Genomic DNA, 25331 nt, shown 5'->3' on the forward strand with positions numbered 1-25331 from the left:
ATAGATTGAAAAGATTGTATTTATCAGGTCAAACACGGCCCTAAATCAACCAGATCTGTGTCACAGTAAAGCAAAAGAATCAGATTTAAGTCACTTTAGCTTGGTAATGTGAATGTAGCCAAAGTGCACAAATTAGCATTAAGAAACTCTTATGGAGGTATTATGGATATAATACCTGCCTTATCTATTAAGCATATTGCTAAATCTGAGAAGCAATACTGCAGTGTGTTACAGTAGACCAGTGTGGGCCTTCTGACGCAGTATATTCCCTGCAGAAATGTTGAAGTTCAAGTATGGAGGACACAGTAGCATTAAAGATTTGGCCTCGGTGGATCCCATCACGAGCCGCTGCTCACGTCTTAACCAGCTCTTACAGGTAAGGTCTGTTTTGATGCACAGCATTGGAAATCTTTCTTTATGCATCTTCATAAGAGGTCATTTGCTTTGTGGTGATTGTAGCTGTTGTTTATGAAGAATAATCTATTCTGGCATTGTTCTCTATTTGATACTGTGTGTAATGGTTGTGTAGGGCAAGAGTAGCGCGTATGGTTCCACTGGAGGGAATGGGTTGACAAGGGAGAGTCTGCTGGACGCTCTATTGTTGCTCTATCAGGAGTGCAGCTCTCCAGAGCTGATGAAAATCAAACATGTGGCCAACTTCATTCGCAAATGTAAGTTTTTCAGTAATGATTCCCTTTGATATTGCTATGCACTGTCCATTGGTTATAAATGTTGGGTGTGTTTTATTTGTGTGCGCATTCCAGTCTCTGATGTGGTGGCTGAGCTACAGCAACTGCAGCCAGGTAAGAGGGATTTCGAAGTGAGGGGAGTTGTGGGCCGCGGGCGCTTTGCTGAGGTGCAGGTGGTAAAAGAGAGGGCCACGGGGGATGTATACGCCATGAAGGTTATGGACAAGAACTGCCTCCGCACTCAGGACAATGTGAGTCACCTTTACAATAATAGCAATTATACTTGCTTAGAGCTGTGCATTAATGTGTTAACAATATTAAGAGATAATATATTGTATTATAACGATGCAAATTATATTATACTAGTTAGGAATAAGTTAGGACACCCTCACTTTTATTAGCACTTAAAATATCTCCGGTACAGCGCATGAGATGAATCTGCGACAATTGCTAAGCTAGCTAACATTTATGCAAGATGGTTGTCTACAAAGATTTGGATTTACAAATTGTACACGTCATGAATGAACCTACCACACTTTTCTTGCTCATTTAAATATGGTAGCTCTAAACTTGCCTTTCTAGCAGCCTTTCAAACTTTTCTGTGTTCTCAAGGTGGCGTTTTATGAGGAAGAGCGATCCATTCTGGCTCTCAGCAGCAGTCCTTGGATTCCGCAGCTCCAGCATGCCTTTCAGGACCAGGATAATGTCTACCTGGTGAGCAACCACTGCTATAACTTTATTGTAGATGCAGGCATAGTTCACGGTTAGACACAACTCTCACTTGCCTGTATTCTGTACACAGCATCATTAATTAAGATTTGCTAATTCTACTAGAATTTCCATTTTTAAGATTTTAATTATACCTGTTTAATAGTTATCACATTATATAGTACTGCACCGAAATTTGCTACAACGCTTAAATAAACAGAAACTGTACAAAAGTTCTGGTTTATTCACGCTTTAGAATAAAAGTAATAGACAAAATAAATGATAGTACTGAATTTACACTTATTTGTTATTGACAAAATTGAAATGAACAAAATAAAACAACATATTCACAACCCAAACTTATAACAACAGCTTAGTAAATCAAACTTAACAATATTATTTTATCTAGGCTTCTGAATGTGATTGAGATCCACTTTGCCACTTTTGTTTTTGCCAGCAGTGCATGGAAAAATATCATAGGCATAGGCCAACAGTTCCCATATTGGTGCATCCCAAGTTTTATTATACTCTAATGCACTTCTTTAATACCAGGGCAATTAATTCAACTACAATTTAAAGAATTCTTTTTCTGCTACATTTTTACCTATCATTACTCAAGTTTAGTAAACAGTCATTGCTTTGCAGAACATTATTTGGACAACAAGTCTAGATTTAGGAATGAACAGCCTTAATAGCTCACGGATGCCGTTGAGAGTGACTATTTAAATATTGAAATTTAATGTTGAGATTGAATAAGTATAAGCGCTTTATTCAGTAGCTCATATTTCCCAGGCTTGTGCAATAATTACCATATAATTACCAATAGGGCTAGCTTCTAATATCATTCAACCATTTAAAATGATAACTAGGATAGGATGGAACACTGTTACTGTACAGTCATTCTTGACATTTGTTCGGTTGGAAACCAAAATCCTGCCGAACTGGCGTGTTGGTCCTTCTGTTCATTTTGCATGTATGGAACGAATAGTCTATTAGTGATCAGTGATCTAATGGGTTGTCAGTGCTCTCCCCCTGGGTCCAGGAGGTCTTTAATGGAGGCTGGAGCTGTAGCTTTTATGCTTTTATGTCTGCAGAGCACACTTGAATCGGGTCACACTGACCCTGAAAGCTTTTCAGTTTGGTTCTGAGAGAAGAAAAAAAAAGAGTCCAAAATTGTTTGTGAACGAGATAAAGATGAAGGAACTGCGTCAGGAACATAAAATCTTGTGATACTTTTATTATTCTTGTTTTTTTCTGTATTGTTCGTGCTCCTGCTTAAGGAGTCCCGATGTGTTTATAATGGGAGCCAAAGAGCCATTACAGAAAAGGTTTTTTTCTCTTGTCATGCTCCTTATGAGCAGCAGAGGGGGCCCTGGCCATTCTTACGCAAGCTTCCTCTTTGAAATACTAACGCTTGCATTCAGATCTTCTTCCAGGCTCCCTCGCCACAAGAGCCTTTGATCTAGAAGACCGCACAGCTTTGCTTGAAGCCTACAGCAGATTATGTTTGTATTAAAGGGAAAGAATGGTTTGTCCTCACATAACTGCATGAAATCTGCACTTTCATGATGACCCGAGGGGCTGATGAAATCTGCGCCGGCTCTAATTCACACCAGTCCTCAGGGATATTGCACCACCCCACACTGGCTAATGGCCATGATGGTAACTGACAAATGTAATAGATTTGCTGTGGGTAAAATGGACTGTGGCTAGATATGTGGAGCTCCAGGTGTGACTAAGTGGGTATTATGAGTACAACTATCGATGGTTTTTATAATTAGTGAACCTGTCAACTAATTATTTGATACCTTGGATAATCGTACCCATATGCCTTTTACTGTTTTCTCTCAGTTTGCCCTATCACAGAGTTGCTCATTTAAGGTTTTGTTTATGCAGCTATACTATGCTAGCTGCACCAGACCTGAAGGAAGTGTGGTGTGCTGCAGGAGTCCTGCTGTAACTAGTGGGTGGGAATCGAGGAGTTTGGGGAGAAGTTTGGCATTGCGCAAAATCTAGTTAAACAGAACTTAATGCAACTGATGCGATGCACCTGATTCAGGTTTTAGACATTTTAAGTAGAAAGAAATGTGATGGTGTCAATACGTGCATACGTTTGTTAGACACTGTTTTTTTCACATGAATGTAATGTAATTGTGGCCTGACCTACAGTATAGATGGTACATCACCTCAGTGATTATCAAACCATCAGTAATTAGAAAATGTAAAAAAAGTGTCTTTTATTAGACGCTGTGTCTTTATTATAAGACATTAAATGATTCTGTAAAGACGAATGACTGCGCCGAGCCACAGCTGATCAGTGATGCAGCATCTAAAGAGTGCAGTGGTTTCTAACGTCCCTACCGGCATATTACATAATTAACGAGTGGTAGTTTTAGTTCTGTGGCTGAGTTTGTTCATGAGAAGATTAATGTGTCTATGTTTTCTTTTTGCATGTTTGTGCATGTGTTGTGTGTGTGTGTGTGTGTGTGTGTGTAGATAATAAGATAAGATAATCCTTTATTAGTCCCTCAGTGGGGAAATTCTCAATTATATATATATATATATATATATATATATATATATATATGGCGGGAGAGAGAAGAAGCTCATGCTCATTATCTGAAACCCTCCTCCAGGATAGAAGCTGGAGTCTCCTGAGAGTACACACAGACAGAGCTAACTGCACCTGAGTGATTTTCTCATTCCTGCCCCAAACTCTTCTTTCAGTATCACCCTCTCTGCAAGCTGTCACACTCACGCTCGCGTACACTCTCGCACCACACGTGTGTGAAAAAAGAAGAAAAAAAAAAGCTGTCTTTACTTGAGCATTGGGCTCAAAAGACCCTCGCTACCTTGTTGCTAGGTAACATGGACTAGAATGCTGCGGTTGCCGTTTATGCTCTGCCAGCTTTGCCTCTCATTCATGGTGTGTGTGTGTGTTTGTGTATGCGTGTGTGTGCGTGTGTGCACGTCTCTCTGTGTGTGTGTTGGAATATGTCACACAACGCAGCGCTCCCATACAATATAAAGGCTTTAATTGTGTGTGTGTGTGATTGTGTGTGATTGTGTTCATGTTTTCAGTCTCAGAACCCCCATACAGAAGCAGACACACACACACGCATTGGGTTTCTGACACACAGAGGTTTGACTGTGGTGCAGCCCTGCAGAATTCCCTCTTTCTGGAAACCTGGTGCCTCTGTGTGGCTCTGTGGTGGAAATCTAGCCTTAGGGTGTTTAACATTGATGTTGCTTTGTGTGTGTGTGCATGTGTGCGCGCGCGCGCGCGCGCGTGTGTGTGTGTGTGTGTGTGTGTGTGTGTGTGTGTGTGTGTGTGTGGAATAGTCTAGCTGAAAAGCCAGGGCTGAAGGCTCGTGCTCTGTGTGTGAATGTGTTTGTCTGAAGCGATGTGTAATCGGAGCGCCATCACGCCACACTGAATCAGCCGTATCTCATCCAACTGCACCCAGGATGAGGCAAGCAGCTGCCATTGCAGTCTCTCAGAATAGTCCAGATCACTCAGATCAGACGTGTTTTCTGAGCTGTGCATGTATTTATGCGAGTGTGTGCATGTCAGGGGTGTAAATCTCTGTCCTCGCCCCAATTCAATCTCTTTACGATTCTTGGGGAATTATTCAGTGATTCATAAACTCTTTCATTACTGTGATTCGATTTCATTTCTAATTAAATTAATTTGAATTCAGATTTCTTTTAAAGAGCCTATATAATGAACACATTGTTTTTTTTATTAATAACTGGTTTAATACTGTGTGTAACCACTGTAAAAGTTCCCTAATGCACTGGGTCTTATTGACCAACTGTTCTAAAATAAATGAAGCCCATTTGTCTCTGTCATTTCAGTCCATTTATAGAAATGAACTATTTTGAAGTAATTGATTAATTAATTGACAACATATGTTGTCATACCTGCATGTTCAGCCTACAGCAGTTAGGCCCTGCCCACTTATGCTAAAGTGTTAAGGAGCGTTTGAACCTGTATTGCTTTCTGAAGGATGGACAATTACAGGTTGGTCAACTAGAATAGAGCTCCTTTGCGTATAAAGGCACAGTGACAGCCACAGCTTGTTTAATTCTAAGAGGTAAAGAGAGGTTGGAAAATGATGTACCCACAAACCTCATAAGACTCATAAGACCACTTTATCACCTGAACCCATGCCCTAATTTTGAGTTTTAAGACCTACAATGTATATACTAACAATTCAGTATCTACTGATCTACTGTGTAGTATGTAGTAATTACTCAATACCTTTATTTTCAGTACCTATGTATTATACACTGCTCAAAAAAATAAAGGGAACACTCAAATAACACATCCTAGATCTGAATGAATGAAATATTCTCATCGAATACTTTGTTCTGTACAAAGTTGAATGTGCTGACAACTAAATCACACAAAAATCATCAATGGAAATCAAATTTATTAACCAATGGAGGCCTGGATTTGGAGTCACACACAAAACTAAAGTGGAAAAACACACTACAGGCTGATCCAACTTTGATGTAATGTCCTTAAAACCAGTCAAAATGAGCCTCAGTATTGTGTGTGGCCTCCATGTGCCTACAATGCCTGGGCATGCTCATGAGGATCTCCTCCCAGACCTGGACTAAAGCATCCGCCAACTCCTGGACAGTCTGTGCGAGACATGATGTCCCAGATGTGCTCATTCGGATTCAGGTCTGGGGAACGGGCGGGCCAGTCCATAGCTTCAATGCCTTCATCTTGCAGGAACTGCTGACACACTCCAGCCACATGAGGTCTAGCATTGTCCTGCATTAGGAGAAACCCAGGGCCAACAGCACCAGCATATGGTCTCACAAGAGGTCTGAGGATCTCATCTCGGTCTCATGCTACCACGAGTGTGAAAGCACCACCAACTTTCAAAAGTGATCAAAACATCAGCCAGAAAGCATAGGTACTGAGAAGTGGTCTGTGGTCCCCACCTGCAGAACCACTCCTGTATTGAGTGTGTCTTGCTAATTGCCAATAATTTCCACCTGTTGTCTATTCCACTTGCACAAGAACATGTGAAATTGATTGTCAATCAGTGTTGCTTCCTAAGTGGACAGTTTGATTTGACAGAATTTTGATTTACGTGGCGTTATATTGTGTTGTGTAAGTGTTCCCTTTATTTTTTTGAGCAGTGTACATTAACTACTTACTCTGTACCTACTGATATTCCCTAAGTAGAAATTAAGAGACTTCAGAACTTCGGAGGCTTCTATGCACACACTTTTTGAAATACTGTATTGAAATTGTAACAAACTGAATTATTATAATCCCTCATAATTAATTCTCCCTTATAATGACTGAGGTTGACTCGGCATATTCAGTGCATTGTGATGCATCGGTGCGTTTTTACAGCCTTAAGAGCGTCCATGACTGTATGCGTGCACATGCACATCTGTGCGTGGGAGTCAGCGTCCGTCTCCGTCTGTGGGTCTGTCTGTCGGCCTGTCACGACAAAACGAAGATGAAGAGATACTGAGAAAATCACGTTGCTCCTGACTGTGTGTGTGTTTATCTTAGTCACCCCCTTCACGTGGCTGGTGGGCTTTATGAATAATGGAGGAGTCTGCATTTTTGGATATTATTTAAATGATTATGATAATGAATGGTTTTAACTAAGCACATTGGATTTCTGATTTTTCTGTTAAAACTGAACCAAAAGGCACAAGGTCTAGTCAGCTTAGTCACATGTCTTTATCGGAACCATGTATTGGTAAATTAGTTCTTCAGACTGAAAGGTTAGCTGTAGGCCTATGGCACTGTAATAAAACATTCATTCACATTTAATAATTCACTGTATACATTTCCATAATATTGGGTTTGTACTAGATCCTGCTGCCGCATTCATGTAAAGCAGCCCTCATTGATGCGGGTAGTTATATTGAAAGCGTACTTCTGAAAGTCGTTCTGTTGGGTAGAAAAACCATTAAGATGCAACCTCAAGAGGCCATTAGGTCTAGCCAGTATTACTGGTATAAGAGCATAACCCGTTCTCATTCAAGCAACGTTCTCATTGAACCGAGAACGTTACTGAATTTTGCCCATTCAGTTTTTTTTCATATTTTGCCCATTCAGTCATTCATATCCTCGATAGTTTGGCATGTACAGTGCCATGAAAACACATTTGATATCCACCCTCCTGATGACTTATATCATATCATGTTTTTGGTCCTCATACGAAATGTTTTATGAGATGAGGAGAACATGAGGAAACGCATGGGACAGTTTCTAACCAGTCACTTATATTTTTTGGAGGAACCGTTAGCTTGAACAACTGCACCCAAACTCCACCTATAACTGGTTCTAGTTCTGTCTTTTACTTATCACTGTGGATGTAAGGAATCCTGCACTTCTTTTGGGTAGAATTGCTTTGGTTTAGCCTCACATTCATTCAACATTCATTGCCTGTTTGATGTCCTAACACAGCATCTCCAAAAAGAAACTCAAAGTCAGGACTTTGACAAGGCCGCTCCACAACCTTCTTTTTCTTTCTTTTGAGCCATTCACAGGTGGACTTGCTCTTGTGCTTGAGGTCGTGGTGTTGGCTCCACCATGTTTGACTGTTAGTAGGATGTTCTTATTGCAGAATATTGTGTTAGCTTTGTTACGCCGACTGTAACAGGACTCCCGTTTCCCTAACAGTTCCACTATCGACTCATCAGTCCACAGAACGATATTCCAAAAGGCTTAAGGGCTAGCAAGGTGGGGGTTTTTTTTGGTACTAACTACTTTGTTAGCAGTCCCTGTTACCTTGCAGCTCTTCCATGGTTGCCTTTTTTCCTGTGGAGGAATCATAGTTCTGCCCTTATCTGAAGCAAGTGAGGCCTAGGTTCCTTAAATGTTCTTCTGGGTACTTCTGTCACTTTCTAGATGTCTGGCCGAACACTGTTCCAAGCTTTCTCCTTTTGGAGGCTCTGACAGTGGTTCCGTGAAGTTCCAGAGCTTTGGAAATGGCTGCGAGACCCTTTCCAGACGGATATTTTAATAACTTTCCTTCTCATTTCTTCTGGGTGGTTTTAATTGCAGCGAAACCTGCTGCTTATTGAGTGTTTTAGTTCCCTTCTCATTGCTGGTTCTGTTTAACTGATGTTTAGATTCAACTATCAGCAATCAAGCCTGAGTGTGTCTACTTTAATTGAGACCAGTTATCAACTACTTTTGATTAATTGGTTGAGTAACTGATTAGGGCTATATGGCTATTACTGTTTTCATACAGGACAATATCCTTCAGTAACTAAAGGAAGCCAATACTTTTTCACAGAACTGTTTTCTTTCTATTGCTCGTTTTCTGTCTGTCTGAGCACTTTTTTTTTCGCAGCATACTTGCCTGTGAGCCTGTCTCACAGTGCAATTTAAGACAGTTAATTAATTAGCTCATTAGCATTTAAGAGGGTAATTGAGAACAAGCATTTGACCATCTCTGATGCTGATGATTAAACATGACTGAACATGTTGAAGGTAGTTTCTCTGAGGATAAGCAAGTGTTCCTTGCTTGTATAAGTAGGATTATACAATTTATCACCAGAAGATCATATATTAATAACTATTAGAAGATTATTTGCTAATAAATGGTACAAGGCAACTCTTTTGGAAGTTGCAATGATATTGGAATTATAGCTGATTACTTGGCATCAGGTGCTGTAGATCAACTATCATAAAAGGGGTAAAGGTCAGATATTTAGTAGTTTACTAAAATCAAATGACTACTTGATTATGAAAAAACATAGTTCAGTATAAAATCATTTCTGTTGTTCATACTAATACTTCTACTACTTTTACTGCTATTACTACTACTACTACTACTACTACTATAATAAACTGATATTATAACTGTAATTAGATCAATAATCAGTTAAGGAATATTGTTAGGTTTAGGTTTAATCATATTCCTCTTAATATCAAGTCATAACTTGAGACTCAGCAGAAACTCTACAGGTGGTTCATGGCAACCTGAAGTAATTAGCACATGTGCTGACTACCTCAGGGGACTTTATGGCAATAGATGTCAGACACTATATTTTGCCAAACTGTCTAAATCAAAAGAAAAGGGTTACTGGGTAGTGATATCTGTGCACTTCTAGTTGGGAGAGACTCCTTGAAAAAGTGCTGCTCACAGTATCAGAACTCTCACTGAGCAAATAAGGCATGAAGATTTCCACAGATTTAGCATCACGCAGCATCACGACCACCTAATTCCAGTCCTCTGCTGCAGGTCTTTAATAGAGAGCTGTGAACAGATGCGCTGTGACCAGGGACAGGTTGTATGTGTCATGCTGTAATCTCCCCTGAGCGTACAGTGCAGTTTGTATTTATGCCTGCAGGTGATGGAATACCTGCCGGGAGGTGACCTCATGGCTCTGCTAAACAGATACGAGGATCAGTTTGATGAGACCATGGCTCAGTTTTACCTTGCAGAGCTGGTGCAGGCCATCCACGCAGTGCATCAGATGGGATACGTGCACAGGTAAGCCCAACCGCATCACAAAGTTAGCATTATTATTATTATTATTAGATTCAGAGATAATTAAATGGTAAAACAAAAGAAGTATGAAAGAATATATAAATAATATTTTAAAAGGAAAGAAAAAACAGTGGATCTGATTTATTAATTATTACAGTAATTGTACATGTGACCTCGGTACCTGTCAATCAAAATCAACCTCAACATGTTGATTAATTTAAATCATGACGCAGAGCAGCAGAACTATGTCTATAAATATCTGGGTTAATCAGCTGACTGTAAGACTTGCCTGTGAAACCAAACATGTTTTCAAACTTGATTAAAATCATCTTCATCTTCTTGCTGGGATATTTACAGGTAGGTTCATCCAGGTGCAATGTCTTTGCGTAACTGTGCTTTATGAATACTTGCAAAGCTGGGAAAGAGTGGTGTAACATTGTGTCCGAGTGGTGTCCAAATGAGGGCCCCTCACTTCAAGACCAACCAACGCAAATACACTTAAAAATAGGTCACTTCAGTATCACTGTCATTAGGCCATTAACAGATGAAATGAGAGTCTTGATGATGTGTCAGACCATCTGACAAAAGCGGTAAAACCTGCGGTTACACTGCCAGTAATCATTATTTATGAATGAGCAATGAGTTTATGAATGAGTGATGATCTCTTAACATTACTGTAAATCTGGCTGTGTGTTTTATGAATGTTCACTATATCTAAAAAAAAAATCCTAAAATCCAAATCACTATTTGTGTTGCTTTGAAACTGTTAGAAACTGTTAATGCCTTCTCTGCAATCCAGGTACAGTAAATGCCAATTTCCATGTTTCGACATGTATGTGAAAATCCCCTCCCAATATCAGTGATCATTCCTGATTCACACAAATCACTCTTACTGCATCACTGACTGAAATGTGGTGTAGATATCAAGCAATCATTTCTACGCGTGTAGAACAGTTGTATAAGGATACCAAAGAGAATTAAGAGATTAATTGAGGAAAAGTTGGCTTTTAACAAAGTATTGATTGGAACAAATGCATTAACTCGACCCTTTCCTTATTCAGTCGGGATGTTCAACCCCTTAAAACCCCATTTCACAATACATTAAATTTTCTATATCTTTATCTGCTGCTGTCTTTCTCTCTTTCTTACACTCATAAATACTCTCTTATTTTTTTCTGTTGGCAGAGATGTGAAACCAGAGAACGTTCTTATTGACCGCACGGGACACATTAAGCTGGCAGACTTTGGCTCTGCTGCTAAGCTGACTGCAAATAAAACGGTAATGATTGATGAAATAAAACTCAATCGATTCAAATTACAATCTAATGTTTATAAAGTATAGTTTGATTTTGTAATGTGTTTGTAATCGTAGGAGCGCTTGTAAAGAAATTTCCATGTCCACAAATTCATTGCAGTATGTAGGAAAGACCATTGAGCCATTGAGTTGCAAGTAACCCGCAAATCTCATGTCTTTGAAATTAAAAGCAGTGTTTCAGTTGAATGAGGCTATAATGTAGGGCCACCAATCAGAACAGCGCTCATTTGCATATAGTATATCGGTCTTAAAGGGCCAGTAACAAAAATGTTGGGGAAATCCATCCTGTTCGAATGGTTTTTGATACAGAAATCCACTCAAATATCATGAAGTAAAAATGAAATAAAAAAGCAGATTCCTGAAGATACTGTAAAATAGATAGATTAGTGCATATATAAGTATAACAAGATATAGGCTGCAATAGATAAATATGTACAAATATGTGTGTATATATGTATATTTACTTTTAGGGCATTTAGCAGACGCTCTTATTCAGAGCGACTTACAAAAGTGCTTTGCTATTTACCCAAGAAAAACCTCAGCTAGTTTGAATAGGCTAAAAATTCAAAGATACCTCTAAGCTTAGACACTACTAAACACAAGTCAGTAAGGTGACCACTCTGCTATTTGCCCAATATGTACAAATGTATACAGAATATATAGAGTGCAGAATATGTGTACAATGTATGCAAGGTATAAATAAGTCCAGTGTATCCAGTATGTGCATTGCATATGGGCAGTAGTGTTCACCATTTATGAGTAAATGTTGCAAGATAAGTTTCTTCTACAGTGCTGACTGTTGTGTGCACTGCTGTAATGGATCAAGATAATGAATGAATGAATGAATCAATCAATCAATCAATCAATTTTGTCTCATAAACCTTATTCTCCGGTTCAGGTCGGCTCCTCCAGGCTCCCAGTTGGCACTCAGGACTTCTTGGCTCCAGAGGTCCTTTCAGCCCTTAGTGGAGGCCCTCAGTGCAGTTACGGCACTGAGTGTGATTGGTGGTCTCTGGGGGTTATAGCTTATGAGATGATCTACATGAAGTCACCTTTCACCGACGGAACTTCAGCCAAAACCATAAACAACATCATGAACTTCCAGGTAAGACCAGCTGCAGCATGTCTACCACTATGATTTAATAGAATTTGTCCTGTTATATAATATTCTGTAGTGCAGCCTTGTATCTCTCAGCCTCATCATTTTGATGGAATTCACAATTTTGTATTCAGTGTCCATCAATGCTTAATACAGTACTCTCTATGCATTGCCCAAATGACCATTAAAACCACTGGGAACCCCCCATTCCGACCCCCTGGAATTTTGTGTTTTTCTTTCTCCGCACATCATGCTCTATTCTGCATGTGTTAATGTATTTTCTCATTGAACCTATACTTCCACCACTAAAGGTCAATGTCCCAGTTTATGATGGATTTAAATAAATGGACTTTACTTTAGCCTATTATACTAGATTAGATTAGTTACAGAATTAGATCATATCAATTTAATTCTTCCTCCTTCAATATCTGATTTGGCCTTTTCTACTGCTATCAGCCATGTCGTCTCTAATCTGATCTAATATCACATTGTGATATAAGGCAATGGTATTACTCTGCATACATTAGGGGTTTGCTTTTATACTCATACCTACTATTTTATACTTTTAGGGGTCCAAGCAACAAAGGTATAGGAACCAAATTTCCTTTGATTTTTCTTATTATCATAATGTTTTTCTCCTGAGCAATGAGTTGTAGAGGAAAAACCATAAATCATCCATGCACCAAATTGATAGGGTAGATATGTCGACCCCATTTTTACCCTCTTGTGCTTGGACCCCGCATATTGACGCTTGCAGCTATATTTCCATTTGGATTTTTGTTTACAAATTTGTGTTCTTTTTCTCTCAATATTTACTGTGTGTTTTGTTCCAGCGTTATCTGAAGTTCCCTGAAGAGCCCAAGGCCGGCTCACAATTTGTAGATCTTGTACAGAGTTTACTATGCGGGCCGCGGGATCGGCTGGGCTATGAGGGTCTGCGCTCTCACCCCTTCTTCTCAAGTGTGGACTGGAGCAGCCTCAGGCATGGTAAGACCCAGCAGTCTCACCTTTAAGAAAAGTAGATCAGTCGTGCACATCTCCAAAAACATCTCAGTGTTGAACTGATGAGGGTCAACTTTTTGTTAAAGCAGAATGCAATGGTTTATCTTGAAAATGTGGTCAGAACACACTACAGCTGTTGGCCATTCCTTGATATGCGCCCCTAATGATCTTACTCTAGTGTGTGATTAGAGGATTTGTTTTTTAATGGTCTGTGATGGGTGGTTTTTGTAGTGTAATGGGTTGGCAGGATGTGTGTGTGATGCACAGATTGCTGTGCCGATTAGCAGGCCAGTATGAAGTTAAAGACTGAGGCTCTGTATTAAGCAATTAAGCCTTAGGCACACAGAGCTGAGTGCTCTCATATCCTCTCAGAAGCAGAACCAATGCAGACATAGCTTCATACACAACAAAAATGTGAGCAGGGCTTATTATGTATGTGGCTTTTGATGCACAATGATTCTCACAATTACTAATGTTACAAACTGTTAACCATCAACTAGAACATGCTTTATCATATTGCCTGCTTTCCCAGGGGGGTATGGGGATCTCTGAACTATTAGGCAGATTATGAGGCATGCTTTCATTCCCAAAGCGACATCCAGCCGGCTTCTGCTTACACAATGGAGCTCGTTTTATGCCGTGTTTCAGTTATGATGGTGGAAGGGTGATCCCAAACCACCTAATCTGTGTTGTCAGTGGGGCATTCATGAAAAGTGCACAGTGGTATCACATAGAGATGCACGGAGCCAATATTAGGATTGGATATCGGTCCCAGTATTAACAAAATTAGCTGGATTGAGTACTAAATGTTTACATGTTTGCAATTTTTGATTGCTGCTTGCATGTTTGACCAAGTTACTTATTTATTATCAGGTTCAGCTGCTAGATTTTTTTTAATTATGCTAAATATTTTAAAATAAGATTGATTACTGTTTTTGTGTTTGACAACGTGAGGCTACTTGGTTTCAGTTTTGGCTGATACATTGTATGTATTTTAATATATTTTAATTTTAATTGTTCTTTTTTATTTTTAATTTGAATGCTTTGTCAAGATCCTGCACCATTGTTTATTTTAGTGACAAATAAATTAAGTACATTTATATCTGTGTTAATTTGTTATATTTTGTTTTACAAAGTTAGTAAAGTAATGTTTAAGTCAATCCTGATGCCTGACGGCTCCCCCACAGGGGGAAGTATATGTTTTATTAATTCACAAACAATGGTATCGGTATTGGGTATCGACCGATATACAAAGTTTGTGTGTCTGTATTGGTATTGGAACTGAAAAAGCCGGATTGGTGCATCCCTAGTATCCCATTCCTGAGAAGAATTACATTTTTCAAACCTTTTCTTGTTTTTTTTTTTTCCCCTCTAAATGTCAAGACATATTCATTTATGTACTTCAGTAAAAAACAGAAATGCCACTGTTATTGAAGTAATGCTATTGCCATGGCAACGTTTGCATGGCTGCTTTCTTCTGTTGTTTCTGTACCATCCCCAATTACACCAGTGGAGTAGGATTTCTCAATCAGTCAGATAACTTAAACTGAGGACTATTTAATTGCATACTCTCAGCTTTTCTCCTATTGGATAGACTAGATTCTATAGTTATTTGGGTGAGCTGAGGACATACCTGCATGAAACACAGGGCTATTTTTTTTCATAATAGAAACAAAAAAGGAAGTTCTGATTTGTGCATTGTCCTGTTGGAACATCCAGTTATGTCAAAAGTTCAACTGTCTGCCTGATGGTTTAAGGAATTTTGAAGATTTGAGTTTTGCACTTTGTGCAATGTACCAGTTTCACTAGCAGCAAAACAACGGATATAGATATTGTCAGGCTCTGGCTGCTGATGGCAAAACAGCACGACCCGGGATTCGAATCTCGATCCTTTGCCCACAGTGTCAGCGTCTTAGTCTGCTGATCAACAACTTTCTTTAAAATGAAAAATTCTTCAGCATTTCTTCAAAGTCTTCTTTAACAGCTCAGCCATTTCTGCACCCGTGTGATAAAATACACAGTTAAGGTGACAATATTCGTGTTACAGCTATATTACCTATTTTCTTTAGTGATTCTAAGACTTCAGTTTTGGTCTTGTTGGAAAGTTTGGGAATCGTGGTGTCAGCAAAATATCTTGAAGGTGACTCCAGAGTGTGCAGATTATGGACACAAACACTTAGCAATATAAGTTGCGATAGAATTAGTATTTTGCATAGCCCTTTCTGAGTTGAGTGGAAGCTTTGACATTGCTTGCTCGATAGTCCTCTGCTTTTACAGCAATGTAAAACAGGCTTCCAACCAGAGGACCATCGACCAAGCAATGTCAAAGCTTCCACCCATTTTAGAAAAGGTCAGTCAAATTGTAACAAACTGTACCATAACATTTATTGACAAGGATTTGCATCCGTGTTACAGCCATACACTAGCTTTTAAGGCAGAGGGTGCTGGTCGCTATTTCAGCTTGTGTTATGTGGACTGTCCTGGGCAATTTACTTGTGCACCTCGGAGTTCCGCCTTTTCTGTTCCATCTGCATAAAGCTATCAGTTAACATTTATAACCTTGTTTTTTAACATTTGTGAATCGATTCAGTAAATTGATTCAGAATCATCTTGCATAAACACATCAAGATCCATCTCAGTAACGACCTCCCCCCCTTTATTTTTAACTCTATTAAGGTGTACTTGCATCTGTTCTAATGGTATATGGTAATGGTATGTTCTCCATCTGCATGTCATGAAATGTAACGAATACTGAACAGTGATTTCAGTATCAAAATGCTTGGAATACTGCTTGTTGTCAGGGTGAAGGATCACTTATTGACCTCAGTGTGTAATTAATCAGTCAGTCGTTCTGGCTATCCCTGCCCTTCGCAATTACTGCAGTTACCACATTAACCCTGCACCACCACAGTAACACGCTCATTATAACTAAACTATAGGGGGGTTTATAGGGGATTAAGCAGATGTACTGAATGGCAAATTCATTTCTACCAGAACGAAAAATGATTTCTTTAACTACTAAATATCTAAGATACTAAGTATCTCCTACCTTAATCTTTTAAGCAAAATAGGGGAGGCTTAATCAAGTTATAATAGTCATTTTGTCCTGTTTTTCTGATCAATATTTTTTCTTATAAATGCAATCAATGAGTCTCCAACTTTAAAGATTTTCTGGAATCTGGTGTGTTCTACTATTGTTTTGGGGTTTAACTGGCTAAACAAAAAAATACTGAAACAAATAGTAAATGGCCCAAACAGGGAGCCCTGCATAACACCAACAACATATTGGTTTCTTTTCATAGGAGAAGCTTACAGGGACATTGTGTGTGTGTGTGTGTGTGTGAGAGAGCACGCTGTCTGTTTGTAATATATGGCTGTGATTATAGATCTGGGGGTGTGCGTGCATGTGAATTTCTTTGTGTGTGTGTGTGTGTGTGTGTGTGTGTGTGTGTGTGTGTGTGTGTTGTGAACAGATCCAGCGCTTGGCTGAGGCTGTGACTCAGACTGATTAGCTGAAGCTGCTGCAGTAAGAAAGGGAGTGTGTGTGTGGTGCAAATATGTGTGTGTCGCTTGGGAGGGAGGGAGGGAGGGTGGGAGGGAGAGTGAGTGTGAGTTACTGCACTAGAACCTCATCACTGAGACCCCCTCTCTCTTTTTCTCTCTCATCCCCCCGTCTTTCTCTCTCCCTCCTTTTTCTCTCTCTCTCTCTCTCTCCCCCTTCTGTTTTCATTTCCTTCGCTGCTCACCACACGCTTCCCCCTCTCTCTCCCGCTCTCTCTCCCGCTCTCCCTCTCTCCCTTCTTTTCTCTCTCTCCCCCTCTGTTTTCATCTCCTTCCTCTCTCATTCGCTCTCTCCCCCCCTCTCGCTCTCTCTCTCTCTCTCTCTCTCTCTCTCTCTCTCTCTCTCTCTCGTTCTCCTCTTCATTCTAGTCGTCCCTCCCTTCGTTCCCTCGCTCCGCGCCGAAGATGACACGTCCAATTTCGAGGAGCCGGACCGGGCCCCCCGGCCCGCAGCCCAGCCGCAGCTCCAGCGTCCCCCGGGCTTCCAGGGACAGGACCTGCCCTTTCTAGGCTGGTTCTTCAGCCGGGCCCTAACGGCACTGGCCAGATCCGAGTGAGTACCCCGACATACACACACATGCATTGACTTACACCCCAACATACACACGCGCACAGCTTTTTTAAGTTGTCATAGAGAGGACCAATTCCAGTAGCGCGGTCACAGGTGGTAGGTTTGCGGACAAGTCTGCTATGGATCGCCACGGCGACTGTCACCAGGCAACATCGTGGGTGAGTGGCAGTCTCGCTTTTGCTGTATCCATGCAGATGCTGCTCTCCACCAGCAGCCGTTGTAGCTTTGTATTGCTCTCTCTCTCTCTGTCTTTCTGTTGTGATGAATGGAACTCGCTACTGAAGAGTGAAAGCTCAGTGGACAAAAACAACAAATGTGAGAGAGAGTGTGTGTGTGAGACTTTCAGTGCTTCTCTCACGGCTCGTCTTGCATCTAGTGAACGTGTTATTCATGTGAACGCAGTAGACTGGGAATCCCCGTCTCAGCGTGAGCGTGTGTGCGAGTGGATACTCCTCGCTGATATTTTGCTGCAGATTCTTTGTTCATGGCCACGTTTTTAACACTTTTCTGTATGTTTTTAAAGCAGTAGTCTGCTTAAAATCAAAGCTCGTCAGCTGTTAGCATGGTGTTATTGTGTAGGGACGCCAATGTATGTCGGAATCTGCAGACAATCGCTTAAATCAGACAGATATTTATATTATACTGATATTTCAAACCCATATTTGATGGTGTATTTATCGAAAAGCAGAAAAGCAGAAGGTTTAACTGATGCTGAGCTTTTGGGCGTCCATGCTAAAACATGTGTTTTATTGTATTCAATGTACTGCATTTTAACCCTACAGAAACCAAAGCTTCAAATCAGTGGATTTCTGCATTTTCTAAATGTTTGTGTATCGGCATCGACAAATATGTGTATTAAAAACAAATCCGCTCAGTCCAGTATAGTTCCTATATTGGTGCACCCCTTCGTATCTGCATCTAGCTGTCTTGCCCTGGAGGCTCTCATTGATTCCCAGCCATGTTAATGTCAGCTCTGTTTGTGTGAGCGTACTTCAGCGTCGCTGGTGCCATTGTGTTCTCCTGCGTTAGCTTGGAGCGATGAACGCTGATTTCAGACTTTAGATCAGCACAGAAAGGACAGCATGTTCCTAATCTTTCTATACAGCGGAGAGACTGAGAGGGAGAACGTGAGAAAGAGAGAACGTGGAGATACTAGAATCGTTATAGGATTAGTGGAAGGGAGACTGATCCCCAATTGCAGGGAAGAATGTTATTTCTATGGTAACCAGAGGGAGTTTCCTCCTCGAGCCCTTCTCTCTCACACTCTCTCTCTCCTTTTCTCTGCGTGTGTTCTAGCGCCATCACTATTTCTTTCACTGTTTCACCCCCCCCCTTTCCCTCTCCCTCTGCTTCTCTCATACATCACACATTGTCCTAATGCAGAAACACAGGGCTGCGTTTGCCTTGACCAGCTCTGTGTCGTCTTTGCGCAATTGCGTGGCGTGAGCTAGTAGAAGATAATTGTCCCAAGGCAGAAATGAACAGAGCATTAATGGTGAATTTATGCAGTTACTAGTTGCTGTGTACCGTTTGTTATTGTTTACAAACTCTCATAGAATTGGTCTGAATCTTGGTCTTTTGTAATGATATTATTATGGTACGGATGATGCTAAACTTTATAATGTGATACAGTGGTGTTTTGATTGATACATATTTCGGTAAGCAGAAAAACATAGCACAGCTTATAGTATAGCTAATGCTTTTACTTTTTACATAATTTGTTTTATTCTTACTGTCCAATTCACATATTAATAGTACAAAGTTTAAGAGGTCAGCTAGTTGTGCTCTTATTCAACAACAATGGGCTCCTCTAAGCAGCTGGCTACTAATAAAAATGATGTCTGGATGTAAAAAGCACCACAAAATGCTTCCAACTCACAAGTAGAGCAGATCTGGAACACTAAAAAAAAATATTGTATGCTGGCCAGAAAGGTAATGCAGCACCTCCATATGACAGAACCTGCAGGAAGGTTTAGCTGATACGGGAGTAGGGGTGTTCAACTGTTCAACTGTGCAGCATTGCCTGGACTAATATCTGGATGGACGAGTATGGAAACCTGTGACATGACCTCGTTTGTGAAAGTTCTGGAAACATCTGAACCAAAGACCCCAAAATCACAGAGAACTCCTTCAAGAAAACAAGCAGAAGAGTTTGGAATGACCCTGCCGTGCCCTGACTTGTATTTGTGGGTTGGTCTGTGCTGAAAAACAGCCCATGAATTTCAGCGCGGCAAGAGGTGGTCAAGTGAAGTTAGGGGCCTTCACCATACCCAAAGGATCGCTGGTTCGAATCCTGGTCGAACTGCTAGCCAGCGAGCACTATTAGCCTTGCTCTCTCCAGGATGGGTACATGGCACTTTCTCCCCACATCACTTCAGTGCAATGCTGCTGGCCGATGCATCAGATCCGTCTACACAGCGATTGCCTCTGAAAGTGTTGGTTGTGTCAGAGAAGTATTGAAATCCCCAGTCTTTGAGGCATTGAATGTAAGACTTCTGATGATTTCTTCTAAAGGGGGTGTTACTAAGTACTGACTTAGTTTGCCAAAACCATGGCACTTGTCATTAGTGTCATTATTATTATTATTATTATTATTATTATTATTATTATCTATAATTTCTTCCATTGCATGAATTTGCATTTACAAAAACTTTTAAAATATTTTTCTTTTAGAAGTTTTGCCTTGGATTGCCCAACATTTTGCATACAGCTGTACACTGTGATAATATTCAATGCTATAAGATGGATTACATTTACATCCCTGAAGTACTGTTGTTTTGGCAGATGTCACATACTGTCATGAGTTTTTATTACTGATTATGTTCATTAATTAACAGTGTCATGTTACATTACCAGTAATTGTCATGACAGATACTGCTACTAATAATAATAATGTTTGATGTCATGAGAGTTAATCAAATATGCTATTATCTGCCTCCACAGTTACTGGTAATGGTAACATGCTTGTTATAAATAGACACAATCTGTCATGACAACTCATGATGTAGTCACCATCATGCAAAATCCTTGTCTTTCCAAAATGGCAACTTCACAGGAGAAGCAAAAAGCTTCTTAGTTTTCAGTGGAAGTCAGTGTAGAAGGATTTTTATGACAATCATTTTGGAGCATTTCTATTGGTCCATTCTCTGTGACATGTCAAAATTCTGTTGGCATGTGTTGAATGTTGTATGTTGAAATGACATCTGTAATGACATGTTTACAGCACGGTTATGCCAGTCTTGTGAAGCAGGGTTCAAGTAAAATGTTACCATCTACTGCATTAAAACCCATAGTCTTCTCTCTCTTCTCTCTTCTTTTCCTCTTGTTCTCTTTGTCTCTCGCCCCTTCCCCCTTCTTTCACTGCATTGTTTTTATAGGTGGTTTATTCTTGCAGTGTCTCTATAAAACACAGAGCAGTTTTAATGAGCATGGTCTCCCGCATAAAGGGCTAATGAAGACTCCTTCCTTGCTGTCAGAGTGAAAGCTTACTGTCACTAGTGAAAGCTAATCTGTCACCTTGTGTGGTGTGTGTGAGAGTGAGAGTTTTTTTCAATTGTGGCTTTTTCTTAGTGTTTTAGCCCCCTGTCCACAAGAGCACAGCATTTAGGTGACGCTCTGCAGGCTGGACATTTTTAAGAACTCATTGTTTTCGAGCAGATCAGCAAAACACAGCTTTTTGAAAATGCTGACATCACATTGCAAACTTGCTAATGGAACACTTTTTAATATGCTGTGACAATGTACTGAGCTTAATTTTGGGTTTCTTAGACACAGTACTGTTTTTTTATTGATGGTTAAATGCAAAGACCCCTATATCAATACTTTCTATATCAGGTACTTGCCAAAACACAGCCCTAGAGAAATGTGCATCGGCTTTGCTCTGTATTTAGGTCTGTTTTGGCTGTTAGGCTGCTTCTTAGATGAATTTGACATTAAACTTTGTGAGGTGTTGACGCCCCCCTGCTGGGCTGGTTGTCTCACGTGAACGTGTTCGGGCCACTTTTGCGGTGCTGTGTAGACAGAGAAAATTTCAAAAACGCTGGTGAAGCTAAAAAGGCAAATCTGTTTTCAAAAACAGCTAAATTACGTGTGGACGGGGCCAAGACGAGTGTGTGCGCATCTATGCTTCTGCCTCTGCTGTGCTGAAATAACTGTCTACCATTCATATTCCAGTCTGTCTTTCATAAACAGGCACAGTCCCACCCCCCTCCCTTCTTTTCAGCAACACACCCACAGATTTTCATTCATCTCACAGCCTCCGCTGCGCTGCTGTCACTTGCTCTGGTAAAGAAATCACCTCTAATCTAGGAAATAGAACCTGACCAGACAGCCGCTCTCGACCTTTCCCAGAAAGAAACGCACCGCTCTGGATACAGCAGTGCGGCCGAACGCTGCCTACGCTGGCAAATTTGTTGTTGGGCCACTTCTGATCAGAGCTCTGAAGCTCAGTGTCGTGACTGCTGCTCAAACGCATGTGCTGTACATCTAGAATCTCGCTGTTTTTCCCTGTGCTCTGGAACATGTGCTAGATTCCCTCTGCTCTGAGTGTTTTGATATTAGGGACTGATTTGTTAAAAAACAAATAATAATAAAATAGAGATAAAAATAGAGAGACTTTTTTTTCAGTTATGGAAACTGGAAATAATTGTGAGGTCCTGTGAGGTCTCACATCTGGGGGACAAACTTTACAGACTATTTACAGGCGAGTCTGTCACTAATGGGCATCCATCTTTGACACAGATGTGCAAATGCACACACACAGCTTGTCTAGTTCCTGTAGAGAAGTATTGCCAATAGAATAGAACTTTTTGTAGCCAATAAATAAACATGAACCTATTAGCACCATGTCTAATACCAGATGTGGGCTAGAGGGGTATAAAGGCCAGCATTGAGCTGTGAAGCAGTAGAGCAGTGTTCTCTGGAATGATGAATGGTGCTCCACCAAAATACTTTTGGGCTGCGTTGGGGATGAGGTGGGGTGGTGACCATCCAACATCCTGGCCTCTCTAACTCTCTTGTAGCTGAATGCAATCAAAACCTTTCTGTAATCATCTGTAATCCTTGGACAGTAGAGGCAGTAATTCCAAAAAAAGAGGAGAAACATTTCTTATTTCAGAAGGACCAATGAATGAGCAAGTGTCCCAATACTTTTGTCCATGTAGTGTAGGTCTTGATTAGGTTATGCATTCAGAAATTTAGTTTTGCAGTGCAGCTATGAAGCTAGTGTAGTGTGGAACAGGTTGTTTGATCCACACATCTGATTGGTTGATGAGCGTTCTACGTTTTTACTGTATCTGCTGTATCACTCCGCTCGAGGCGGTTGCTAAGCAACAGAATGGCTTGACGCTGAAGTAAACCAGCAAACCCTTATGAAGTTTCTGCTTCTAACGAAAAGGTTAAATGAGAAAAAAGGCTCAGAATGAGGAGCTGATGAACGAGCTGCAGGCTGTACATTAAGTACAGTTCATAATGAGACGTTACCAACAGGCTACTTGTTGTGGAGCTATAATTTGGCGGAAGGAATCGCAGATATTAGGTAATTTGTTGCCACGTTCAGAGCTTTTTGTGTCTTTCTTTCTTTTCCTAACTGTTGAAAAAGCAATAGAACACTCAAGGTTGTTTATTACGGCCGTGTGCTATCACAGCCCTAATGTTATTTACAATAATCACTCCCTTTCTGTAATTTCTGAAATGCAAAACTATATGTATCCTTTCATAGTTAATTAAAGGTAGTCCGGCACATGGAAGTGACAAACCATGAACCCCAAACACTGTTGTTTCTTCATTGAAAAGAAATCATAACCAAAACAGACCTGAAAGACTGTTATCTAACAGTCCTGGCTGTTTTGTTTACAGCCCCAACATTTGCATACACCCAGCCCCCTAGTGAAAGCTAACTCGAGGCCAACCAGATAGGGAAGAAGGAGGGACCTGAGGAAGCTCCACTGTAGAGAACTTGGGGGCTGTACAAGGCTAAATGCCAGGCTGACTGAAGAAGAGGGAAGGGCTGAAGCAAGAAGAAAGGCTAAAAGCTAACCCTAGTTTACCAGATACAATCTATTCAACTGGCTTCAACTGGACAGCAAATGTATCTGATAAGACTTACTACATTGTAATATATATATATATATATATATATATATATATATATATATATATAATTCATTTTTTGTTACAGTTTTTGTTGGCTAGACTAGATTAGGTTAGACTACACTATACGATTCAGCTACTGTGAACTGTTACGGAAAACTGAATAAAGGCTTTAAATGAGCCTAAATCTGAGTTTAATAAATGCCTGCTGTACTTTACCAGTTTTGCTCTCCTCTTGATGTAGAGTGGGCCGGTCCTAAAAAGCTGATATATCGGTCGACCTCTAGTTCAGACAGTGGTTTATTTAGTGTTGTGTTTAAACCCCGAACACTAGAAAGCAGTGTTGTTCTTGGCCTTCAGATCTTGAAGTTCTGATTGGATAAAAAGTAAGCTTTTCTCTCTTAGACTTAATGTATATGATGTGTTTTATGCTTTTTATGCTCCTAAAATTGTATCAAATTTGAAAAGAATTGCTGTATCGTCTTGCTTATAGTATCACAATATATTGATAGCAACTCCTGTATCGTAATGCACGTCCTATAGATTGGTTCTTGTCAATACACAGCTGTAAAGGAGATGCCTATGTATGATCTATTTCCACCCCATTACCATCTCCCATCCCTTCTCCCGGCCAGTGTGGACTCTGTGTGTCAGAGGGCGGAGGTGTTATCTCTCCCCTCACGTACGGAGCAGGATCAATACGACAGGAAAGTTTTGATTTATCCGGCTCGGCGTGCTCTCAATGATTAGAAAAGTAAGAAAGCGTGAGGTGAGGGCGTGATTAGTCGCCTCTGCTGAAGCTGGAAGGACACACACAGCAGCAGCATGATAAGAGCCTGTGTGGAGAATTCAGCTTTATCTTCACCTCTACATCTCTCAAAGTGATGCTGGTATAAATTTTACATGCATTCTCGCGCTCTCTGTCTCTCTCTCGCCCACTGTCGCGCTCTCTCTCTCTCGCCCACTGTCTCCTCCTTTGTCACTGTCTCTCTTCTCCTTACTCCCAATTGCGTTCACTCTGTCCGTTTTTTTTTTTCCCCCATCTTTCTTTAGCTTCTCGTTTCTCTCTCTGCTCTTTTCCTCTACGCTCACTCTTCTCAATTTTTGTCCCTCTCGCGCTCTTTCTTCCCCATCTCACCTCTTGCTCTCACTATTTCTCTAATCTCTCTCCCCCACCCACCTCTTTCTATATCTCTGGATCTTCTCTCTTTTCCTTCCCCCCTCGTCTCGCTTTATTGGTCTCTCTGCTCTCCTTTTTCACACACTCTGCCTTTCTCTCTCTCTCTCTCTCTGTCTTCTTCCCTATCCACGTCTCTCTCTCCTGCACTTTCTCTCACCCTCTCACTCTCGTTCTTTTCCATTTCTCCTCCATTCCTTGCTCCCTTTCTCCTTTTACCCCTCTCTCGTTTCTCTTTTTTCCTGTCTCTCCTTACCTCCTACTTCTCTCTTGTGCTCTCTCTTGCTCACTTGTGCTTTTTTTCATTTCTCGCTCTGTTTTGGTCACTCTCCCTATCTCACCTTGTCTCTTGCTCCTTCACCCTCACATGCTCTTACATTCTCTCTCCATCTCTCCCTCTCTCCTCCTTCCTCTTTCTTTTTTCTATTTTTCCCGCCACAACCTGCTTTATCTCTCTCTTTTTCTGTCCTTTCCTTTTTTACACACTCTACCTTTTTCTCTCTTCTCTTTTTCTTCCCCCTTCACTTGTCTCTCACTCTCTTGCATGTGCTCTGTCTCTCGCTCGCATTCTCTTTCTATCTCTTGCGATCTCCATCTTCCCACCACATCTCGCTTAATCTCTCTCTGCCTCTC

At 40.6% G+C, this 25331-nt stretch overlaps 1 protein-coding gene across 4 annotated transcripts in view; it reads left to right on the forward strand.

The window, feature by feature from the left end:
* Positions 1–275: 275 nt before the first annotated feature.
* The window catches only part of cita (citron rho-interacting serine/threonine kinase a), a 115272-nt gene continuing 90216 nt past the window's right edge, over positions 276–25331 (forward strand). For 3 of the 4 annotated variants that reach the window (XM_072664257.1, XM_072664404.1, XM_072664333.1), the window contains exon 1: positions 17330–17413. Coding sequence is in view for 1 of the 4 variants with exons in the window: in XM_072664482.1 (XP_072520583.1) it covers positions 278–376; positions 530–671; positions 765–940; positions 1302–1403; positions 9744–9886; positions 11069–11162; positions 12097–12303; positions 13131–13284; positions 17230–17413 (1301 nt within the window). In the remaining 3 variants the exon portion in view is untranslated. Of the gene's footprint in view, positions 377–529; positions 672–764; positions 941–1301; positions 1404–9743; positions 9887–11068; positions 11163–12096; positions 12304–13130; positions 13285–17229; positions 17414–25331 lie in introns of those variants that run through there. The other variant, XM_072664482.1, reaches the window with a different exon arrangement.

Source organism: Salminus brasiliensis, chromosome 1 (genome assembly GCF_030463535.1).
Source record: "Salminus brasiliensis chromosome 1, fSalBra1.hap2, whole genome shotgun sequence".
Lineage (NCBI taxonomy): Eukaryota > Metazoa > Chordata > Actinopteri > Characiformes > Bryconidae > Salminus > Salminus brasiliensis.